Genomic DNA, 10,557 nt, shown 5'->3' with positions numbered 1-10,557 from the left:
TTTTCTTGTATTCAGCAGCTCAGCTGACTAATCAACACATAAATCACACTTATGTGCCCTTTCAACGAGGATATTCTATTAACACAATCACTGAATGCAGAGCATCTCGAAAAGCGAAAAAAAAGTATTATAACATCTGTTCAATTGTTAATTGACAGCACTTTTAAGCACTTTCCACAACTTGTAGCATAGATCCTAACACATGAACAGGACAAAAAATGCAGTAAAGTTTATGTAATCACTCCGACATCTTTCAAAATGAAAGAAGAAAAGAATGAGATCGCATGCACCATTTAAGGCAGTGTTCAGCCAAAAATGTCGAGATATTCCTATCTATGACAAGACGATATCGGTCACATTAGATATATCTTAAAAAACAACACATTTGTTAGTGACGCCCATGCCTCTTAGTACTAACCTAACTGAATAAGAGCAACAACAGGCGTTATACACTGATCGAGGTACAGGAACGACATCAGACCAAACTCTACTAGGAACAAAATTTGCTATCTACAAAGCGCTTCCTCTCTCTCACTGTACGTTCGAGCTTCCAATATTTTCTTACAAAAACAGACAACAAATCTGTTTCACACATTTCAGACCTCCTTCATTCTACCTACTTCCTACGCCACTTGAAGGTTCGGCCCCTTCGTGTTGATATTTTCAAAGTGCAAATAGCACCTACCTAATTTTAGCGTAATAATTAGTTATACAACATTCCGGACTTCATGCGTAAGCATTTTCTTTACACGTAGAGACCTTATGCAATAACAACTTATTACATATGTATACAATTCCTCACTATATCTATTTCTTGAAGAAAGCATGTCCACTCACGGTACGACATTCTTCGTTCCATTTGTTCAGCAGTGAAACGTGGAATGCAACAAAAAAATCTGATGATAAAGAAGGTAGCCTAGAAAACACTTATTAAAATGTATTAAACCGGCTAACTGGTGGAACCGCTCGGTAATGTGGTCCCAAAGATTGTTTCCCGCCGCATTTAATTTACAAATACAGGATCACGAACAGACAGTCATAAAAGCAAGAGCATAAGAAATAATTATTGTTACGGCTACAAATAATTCATTTGCCTGCAATATTGTAAACGAATGCTTACAGTTATACCAGGCATGAAATTTGCCGTTCTCCGTATTTTGCACTGGCACCCCTCACTTGCACACATTTCAATATGAATGCTGCTTGAAACAACTTTTCTGTGGAGTAGAAGATTAGAAATCGCGGCCGCCGGAGCCATAGACCTTAAACAAATATATGTACAGAAATATTTGAATATACAGCCACTGACTTCACATTTCTTTCATCGACTTGAAACGAATCTTTGGCGCTCCCCTGTCGCCAACTATAGTGAGTGAAAAAAGTGACTTAATACGTTCACCAGAAAGGCATTTCCTTTTTCTTGTTGAAAGCAGCGTCTACCCACCAGTACTAATTGAGGACTTGAACTTGCTCGTGTCGCTACGGTGACCACATGCATAATTTTGAAAGCGGACGACTTGTCTTTCTTACAAATTAGACGCAGCCTAGAAGGGAGCTGTTCATGGCATCACCTGTTGCGTTATACGAAAATCTAATTAGAACAATGGGAATGTTCACTGAGCGACACGAAAATGGGCCGCCAATATTTTCACGTCATTGCGAGCTCCCAGTTGACAGCCGTGGCACGTAATTTACAGTTTGGCATCGTCGCTCTGTACAATCTTGGCATTGCCGTGCTTCTGCGGCACCCTTTTCTTCTTTCTCTCGCCGTCAGCGACAACAGTCGTCGGTGGAGTGACTGGCGGCAGCCTGGCGAGCAGCCTTCCGAGCGTAGAATCCGGTTCAACCTTCTCCCAGTGGTGCATGTGTATAACTGCGTCGGCGGGGTAGGAGGTCTCGGTGCCGGGTTCGTTGGTGCAGACGAACACGTGGAAGCCCGTGGCGTCAGCCAGGTAGTGCACCTGGCGGTACAGGCCCTTCGCGTCCATGTAACCGTACGTGCCCATCCGCACGTTGTCGGCGTCCGTGATCTCCAGCCTGTAGATGCGCGTACCGTGCTCGTCCGTGTGGTCGTAGTTGACAGAGTACGGAACGTCCGGGTCCTTGGCGAACAAATTGAAAGTACATATAAAGCAACTGTACACGCAGTGCAAGCAACGTTCCGCGTGAACGTGTCTTAATTTGGGCAGTATTTATAGGCAGTGTTTGCTCCTCTGGCTGAAGCCAGCGTACTTGCGATCTACGAAAATCGTCATGTGATTCATGCTTTTACACATAGGTATGCCGACTCCTGAGTGATGCAACAGCTGCAGCGGTTGCGGATCAAGGTGCGTAGTTTATGGCCTGCCTACCATATTAAAGTAATAATGATACATACCATTATACTTTGTATTTCCCCACGAAAAAAAAACTAAGCGAGCATTTCACACTCGCTCTTTTGTTTAAACACCTAACCGAACGAATAAAACTCAAAATATAATATTATGAACACCCAGTTGTGGATGGCTTAGTATCTATGGCTTTGGCTTTGTACGGCAGGACATGAGGTAAATTTGAAGGATGGTTTTGAAGTGTGTGGGTTATTTAGGGGCCCAATTAAAATTCCTAAACAGCGCCCTTTCAGACACGCTGTCCCCATAAGAAAACACACGTTTGCTTCGAACACCTCGACTAATGGCAGAATGCTTAATGCTAACATAACCCTGTACAATGTATAAAGCAGTGCCTTAGGTCACTTTAGCTTGGAGAGTAATGCAACACAATGGTATTTTAAGAGGTATTCTGCAAGGTCTATGAACTAATATTCAGTCCGTCTATACGTGTAACAGATTCTTCACTTCTTTTTATGATACGTTGAATTATGTGTAAGAAGTCACTATTCATAATAAATTAATTTTTTCAAAGCTTAAAGCTTGCTTCAAGAAAAAAAATATAGTGAAGGCACTAAGAACATTTAGTAATAATTTGTCACTGAAGGGTTTGCCGTCGTTCAGAAAGTTTCCCTATTGCCAAGAAAGAACAAAAATGGAAACAATTTCCTATTTAGAGAGAGTGGAGGATATGTGGTTTATGTACACTGAAAGTTTCAATTGTGTATGGTATTTATGACTCATCAAAGATTGACTAAATGCTCGTTTTTTTCAAATGTATGTACACTATCTGCAGCGCGTAGTTGGTGTTCCAAGTCTCCTCGCGGAACTAAGCTAGGAAGGTTCTTTATATGTGGTTGAAATAATCAGAATATTATCTGTAAGGTACTATCTAAGCTTAAACTGAGTACGTAAACTATAGCTTTTGTAGAAAAGTGCATACACATGCACTCTTGAGCATTAAACAGTTATTTTACCATCTGCGTATAGAGAGTTTGCCCAACGTTCTGCGAGAAATGAAGGAGCCACAAAATTGATATTTTATTTGACCAAAAGGTTGTCTTATGTGGAATGTTAAAGTATATTCTCAACTGCTCCAGTTTGTTAGGAGGCTTGTAAAAAAGTTTTCATCAAAAAAGTGCTCTAAACAATATAATGCCCCTATCTGCAATTTTTCCGAGTGTGCTAGAGGATCTGCACTTCACAACGAGTTCACATTAAATGTAACTAGGAGCAGTGCCAGGTGGGATGTGTGGAAATAGTTTAACGTGTTTGGCTTAATTGTGAGCATTTATTATAGTTGAAATAATATATATGACAATATAATATATATATATATATATGATATTGAATTATATTTTACCCTATTTTAATATAATTTCATATAACTCGTCTTTCTCAATTTTTCTTTCTTTCAGGTGTCTGACGACAGTCAGACACCTGAAAGGAGATCTTCTGATGGCTACCACAAGGTTTTCGATTGACATTGAGGACCTGTTCTACTCAATCCCACATGACGGTTTGTTCGCCGCCATTAGGCAACAAATTCAAGACACTTGGAGAAGTAGCCTTTCAGAATACGCCAGAGGTGAGCACTGAGCATTTCCTTGAACTGTTAAGATTTATTTGAGTTCCACGGCCATCGAGTTTGATAGAAAATACTATGTGCAGAAGGCTGGAATTCGCATTGGTTCTGAAGTTGCACCCGTTCTTTGCGATATATCTGTTGGTGTTTGGTCAACGAGTTCAGCAACTAATTTCCGGAGAACATATCGTGCGTATTTTCCGTTATGTCGATGACTACTTAGTCATACTCCACGTGTCCGAAAATTATAACCTAATGATGCTATAGATTGCATAATAAATAATATCCATTTTGACGCTAAACACATCTGTTGGTATTACAACCCGAGGACAAAGAAGGCCCCACTGCCGTTTGAAAGTGCTCATTCCAAACTAGTTAAGAGAGCCAACATAACCCTAGCTTGTAAGTCCGCCCTGGAAAAATCCTGCGAGCACAAATTAGAATTCCGTTTCAATCAGCAAGTTAGGTACTTCCTTTCGGCTGGTTACCCTCAGAGTTTAATTACAGGTGCCTGTTAATGTCTCTTGCAAAAACTGAAAGGTAGAAAGCAACAGAAAGAGGATATTAACCCTTTCGGCCCTGGAATTTTTATTTTTACCGCAGACTTTTTGCCTTGCATTTTCTTCACTTTAAAGGCCCAAATGACGTGCTGACAAAACATACAGCTAGTGTTTGAAGTATTACCGATTTGGCTTCATTTCCTCAAGAAAGGGCATCAGGGCTCCGTGGGCGTAGGAGTGAAAAAATGTTCACTTTATTTCATGCGGCACTTACAACAAAAACTAAGAACAAAATTGATTATTTCTTTGTGTGAAAGTCCTTGAAGCAATTCCTGGACTTCGTCAAGCACAGATGCACCTTGCACTTTTCACAATAAACTCGAACTTTTGAACTCGAACTCGAACTGCAGGTCATGCCTTACATTCATCGAGTTTCGCACATCAAAAAAAGTGGCAAGCCACTACGGAGTCAAGGTCGTATTTTCGGCTCCATGTAAGCTTAGTAGAGTGTGCCCTATGATGACAGGTATAAGAAAAAGATTAGGCCCCAGTGCTCAACCATGCACGAAACGAACTACACCGAGTGTGTTTGTGGGGTAGTGTATTCGATTCCCTTGACTTATGACAGCATTTCTTTTGGACAAACGGGCATGTGTTTTAATGAAAGGATACGGGAACACCAGTGGCATGTAAAGAACAATGCAGGAAGTACTTTGGACCAACACTGTAACAGATGCAGAGTAAGAGATGTGGGTGAAAGAAGCAAGCCTTGCAAACCAATTCTTAAAAACACAACGTTCTTGTGTAAATCGAGGAACCAGACCGAAAGGGAGATTATTGAAGCTTTTTACATAATAAAAACTGGTGACAAGTGTATCAGCACGCCGTCTCTCTCGTTGTTACCACAAGAAGTCAATTTTCTGGAATGTGCCTTGTGAAATCCTTCTTGAGGTTCAAATTTATTGCTAGTTTTTGGTTTTTGTTAGTTCGTTGGTTTTATACTGAAACCGAGGCCTAGACCATAAACTGCGTGAAGAAAATAGAAGAAAAAAAACCAAAGAAAAGAAAAAAAGTGCCGGAAATGCTTCCGCGTTAGTTTTTCACCAGGTTTTATTCTTTTTATAGCCACGTCTCTAGTTCTCGTCGACTTCATCTTTACTTCTGGTGTGTTTTTTTTTTCATTAAGTCATATCTTTATCCTTCATGCCTTTTTAAGACATCATCGCCTCTACATTTGTTGTTTGGTGTATAATTTGTTGATTCTATTTCTTTATTTGAATCAAACGTATTTATCGCCTCATCCTACGCCTTTACTATGGTTATTTGTTAAGTGACACCTGCCATTTTCGTTTCCTTCACATGCTTACGGTTTTCTCTCCCTCCTTTGATGATATAGTAAGAACGGCTCTTGGTTAATTTGGTGATCACCTGTCGCAATCCTGTTTTACATTGTTACCCAGCAGATATTTTTTGTGTTTTTTATGTTTAATTTTTTATGTTTTTGATGTTTATCGGCACATGTGACAGTGACAATGCGGGCACGTGTTCAGGAACCTGAATGAAATATATGCTGCTTGCTTTTCCAGAAATAAACAGTTGGCAGTCTGCGCTCGTGGTGTCGTGTGTTTCTTTCGTGTGTCCTCGTTTTTCTCGCAGTTATGTAAACGTCTAAAAGCTATGAACCAACTAGCCTGCCAGAACGTCCTGCTCAATTTTTATGACATCCACAATGCAGGCAGACCCAGCTTTCCTCGCAGAAATAAATGAAGCAGCTTGTTTATATTTACCATAAAGGTGCACATTATTGCTTACGTATAGGTAAAGCTTAAAGTGTGTGCGTTAAGTATGGCCTGTGCTGTAAGTTATGTATGCAAAAGCTCAGGACCGCTATAAGTGGGCTTTGCGAACATCACAGAATTTAGTCCGCAGTCCTTCCAAAACTATAACCACAACGGAGGGAGAACTCAGCTGACAAAAGTGAACATTATATCGCGGATATGCATGTGAAATGTAATATGTGTGAACGAATTCTAGCCATTGTAAATACGGTCCTTTAACAAGTGCTTGAAAGTGTTATACAGTCGTTATGAGCTTTATTTCGCAGTATCCCAAGAAAACTCCACGTAAAACTGAGTTCTATCGTGGTAAAATATAGGAGGGGATGGGAAGCGTAATCAGCGACAGAACGTTAACATTCAGGCTTAATTAGGAGCATTGAAATTAATTGCTCATCACTCGTTTTTTTAGGCTTTGAGGCGCCCGTTAATCGGTCTCCTTGAACTAAGCAAGTCATTGTGCTTATATTTCGTGGATTTAAATAGGCGCAAGTTATGGATGATGTGTATGCGAAGTTCGAAGGGTAGAGTTTGATACAGTGTTCGCAGTAAATTAAGTACTCAAGCACTCCAGAATTGAAGGACGGTTGCAATTCTTGTATAATTTATTTTGCTGTACTGGATAATCACCCTGCTAACGTTTGGTCTGTGACAATCTCTCTATAGGTAACACTTTCTTTAATCAGCACAAACACCGCCTCTACACATAGACCGTCCCCAAGTGGTCATAAAGAAATCTGATTGACTATATAGCAGGTAAGCACCAGATAGAGAAGCTAAGTATTTGCGTGTAAAACACTCCCTGGTGCTGATTGTTGGTCAAATCCTCAACTAATAATCACAGCAGATACGTGTTAGACAAGGAAAGATTAAATAGACAGCTATACGTGATCGTTACAGCCTTCATTGTGTACTTTCTGAATATAACGTAGCTGACAACAATTGATTTAAACATTTGGATCTCATTGACAAGGTGGCAGATGAGCTTTAGAAGGGATATCAAAATTACTTTTTACTGAAGAAGCTGAAAAAATAAAGAAACATCTCCGGAACTCTTAGTGAATGAAGTCAGCTTAGCACAAGAAAGGAAGTTTGCCAAAGCGAAGGGTGACAAAGCATGCAGAAGAACACTAACTACCAAGTTTCCGATGCAGACAAGGATAAACAAAGAAGGCTACTTAAGGGCAAAGTGTAAAAAATCGAGGAAAGCAACTCAAAAGAAAGAACACGAGACCTCGCCAAGGAAGTTGAAGGAATTACAGGTGTTCTTGAAACTAAAAATAATGCAGTCCTTCACACGCAGGGAGAGCATCTGACGACGACGGAAGAAAAAGAAAAGATGGAAGGAATATGCAGAAAATCTATTTGAAAGAAATGAAATGGCGGAAGAGTTTTGTGTAGAAAATGAGCATGAGCTAGAACCAGCAGTTTTAGAGGACGAAGGGGCTATACAACACTTACCTTGCAAGGAAAGCAAGTAGTCCACACAACATCCCTTTTAAAATATTTAAGCAGACTGGACCAGAATCAACACATGTCATCATTAAAGGACGTCAATAAATTTGGAAGACAGCAGAATGGTTAATAGAATGGAAGTGGGTTATTTTTATTCTACTGCGCAAAAAAAGAAATGGAGAGAATGTTCAAACTATGGAACCGATGCATTAATATCCCACCTAAGTAAATCACTCCTCAGAATAATACGGAAAAGATAAGAGCCATACATAGAAAGGGAGACGGCGATAGAGCAAGTAAAGTTCAGAAAAGTGCGGGGTGCCAGGGAGCACATTGCGTACATCAGGTGCATGACGGAAACTTGTAAAGATTACAAAATATGTTTGTGTTCTTGCTTTATCAACTATAGCAAAGTATTTGGCTCAGCTGCTTACTCCAAACACTGGTATATCGTATGAAAACAGGACTTCCTGAACACGTCATAATTCTACTAAAGCTTCGCATAGCATGAAGTTGTCGATTATTTTCGTCAAGCTGATGAATTAATTCGCGAAGTAGCATTAATAAAATCTTGCAATCGGCTACCATTTTAAGTTCAGCCGGTTCTGACTGTTGCTCTAGCATAAGCATGGGTAGTTTTCGATTCCTGGGAGCTGGTTTCTTTACTGAGCATGACTCACGCTCTTGGGGTCTTTGTATTTGTAACCACTCTCAGTAAAGAAAAGTGCATTAGGATGGAAAAGTGAGCGAGTTGGTAAGATTCATAGTAAATTTCTGTGCAGTGCTCACAATTAGGATGAAGGACGAAGAAGAAGACAGCTCCTGTCCTGCGTGTATTTTCTTCTTCGTCCGAATTGTGAGCGCTGCACAGAAATTCACCACGAAAGAAAAGTGCTTTCTCCCTTAATTGTCATGTCTTCATCCGCACCCCCGAGAGCTCTATTCTCTGTTTTGCTCTTCCGCTATCGAGACTAGCAGGTGCCAGATCCAAACAACGAAGCAATAAAAACAACAAACTCTTTGCATGTTTCAATAAATAACAAATCCCCTCTGTCTCGAACAGAACATACTAAGCTTAAACCTAACTAAACGCAAAAATTTATGCACGTAAGAAAAATCCGAACTTACATTGTCATCGGCTGCCCTCCTCACGAGATGACCCTGAACCAGCGCAGCAGACACTGCACACACCGCAAGAATCTACTTGTGGAGGTGCTATTTTCACGCTCCGTTCAGAGTATTCACATAATCCTAAGGTTGTCAAGCACAGACCGCAGGAACCCACCTTTAGAAGCATCCTTCTTTTTGGTAAGTCGCGCTGTCGATATCCTCGAACGAGCGACCGCCGAGTGCCGCCTTTCGCTCACCAGGACCACGAAGTCACTTGCAGTGTTCATTCGCGCCTCACCGGTCGTGATAGCATGTCGTGGACGCGCCGAAATGCAACCAATGCAAGCCTAGACACTTCACTTGGAGAGAGGGAGATTGAGAGAGCGCGCCGAGCATCAGCTGGACACAAGCTCGATTAAAAACGAAGAATGGCAGAGTGTTTAAAAACGAAGGGATTGTTTAGCTTTTTTTCTTGTTCTAAAATATATTGGGTCGCCCACTTCCTCGGCAGGGCCTTGAACGAGTGAGACCAAATTCCTTTCTCGGCGTCAGCAGCGCAGGTCGGGCGCATTAACCGACCTTGGCGTTCGTGGTGATCCTTCTGAGGTGGTTCTGATGTATAACACGCTCGGGGACAATACAGAAATCTGCTAACGGTACGGTGCGTCTTCTCCTCCTCCTGCGATGATGCGGAGAAGCCACCTTTCTGCGAGTGCCATTCCGGACGCCTGGAACAGGTATGAAGCTCGTGCGGTCATTAGACTTTCAAATTAGAGGACGCTCGGAATTTCTCCCTGCCACTGCAGCCGATCCACGTTAGGAAACGAGGAAAAACAAAAGAAGAAAAGGAAATGGTTGAAAGCCTTCGACTGGGGATAGCGTGGCAAAGAAATATTAATTGGTTATCCGCGTACAGCCTCTTGGTATTCGACGGGTCCACTGCCGATCACTATCCTCCAGCTCAGGGCATGCAGGTCTGTACGAGACAGGAATAAGGAGACGGACGCTTTACCATCGACGACGTTTTTGTGTGATCGGCGAAAGGGGCAGGTATACCAGTTTGGAAATTGGCGATGGACATTTAAAAACAAAGAGAGGATTGCGCATTAGCTCATTCCTTTCAGACACGTACACGTAGGAATCGCGCAAGTTCCATGCGAGCCACACTTTCCAAGTGTTGGTGGTTATAGCTATGAACGGCCGAACATTTCGTCACGTTACGGCAAATGTGCAGGCTATTTCCCCTAGTCTTCGATACTGTCACGTAAAGCTAGAAAGCGGAAAAAAACATTGGTAGAGCACGGATTGTGCCCATTGCGTGGCTGTGACTGCAGTCTATAGCTGGTCTCCAGTTGTCTACCTGCATTCTAGCGGGACCTTGCATGCATTCGCAGTGAATATCTGATTCTGAACAAGTCTAATCAGTGTGAGTACGCCGCTTTCCTGAACTTAACGAGAGAGAAATCAGGCCTTCTGGGCTGGCACATTCGAACCTACAGGGCTCAGCCAGACCGAGCAACCGCTGAATAAAAGAGCAGATTTGGCGCATGGATGTTTTCGTGTAAATGAAAAATAGGACAATTGTTCCGAAAGTTAGACAATTGTAGAGCATCATGAAAAACTCCCGATGCAGCTTTCAGTTGCTCAATACGTGCTACATAAAAGTGCTTTTCCGAGCGTGAAAGAAACCCACGAATACACGC

The 10,557-nt window shown here is 41.6% G+C and overlaps 1 protein-coding gene across 2 annotated transcripts; it reads right to left on the bottom strand.

Annotated features, from left to right (window-relative positions):
* Window positions 1–1,646: 1,646 nt before the first annotated feature.
* On the bottom strand, window positions 1,647–9,701 carry LOC125943669 (cuticle protein 10.9-like). 2 transcript variants are annotated; one of them, XM_049663117.1, is made up of 3 exons: window positions 9,030–9,701; window positions 8,873–8,925; window positions 1,647–2,102 (listed from the first exon to the last, which is right to left on the bottom strand). In XM_049663117.1, exons 1-3 carry the CDS (start codon window positions 9,139–9,141, stop codon window positions 1,692–1,694), a joined length of 576 nt encoding a protein of 191 aa, XP_049519074.1. In that variant the 5' UTR covers window positions 9,142–9,701; the 3' UTR covers window positions 1,647–1,691. The 2 variants fall into 2 exon arrangements, with proteins under 2 accessions (XP_049519074.1, XP_049519075.1); XM_049663118.1 differs by having other exon boundaries at window positions 8,873–8,944; window positions 9,030–9,670.
* Window positions 9,702–10,557: the final 856 nt, after the last annotated feature.

The sequence above is a fragment of the Dermacentor silvarum genome, chromosome 2 (assembly GCF_013339745.2).
Source record: "Dermacentor silvarum isolate Dsil-2018 chromosome 2, BIME_Dsil_1.4, whole genome shotgun sequence".
Lineage (NCBI taxonomy): Eukaryota > Metazoa > Arthropoda > Arachnida > Ixodida > Ixodidae > Dermacentor > Dermacentor silvarum.
Note: the sequence above shows the minus strand (reverse complement) of the source record. Positions and strands in the feature narration are given on the sequence as shown.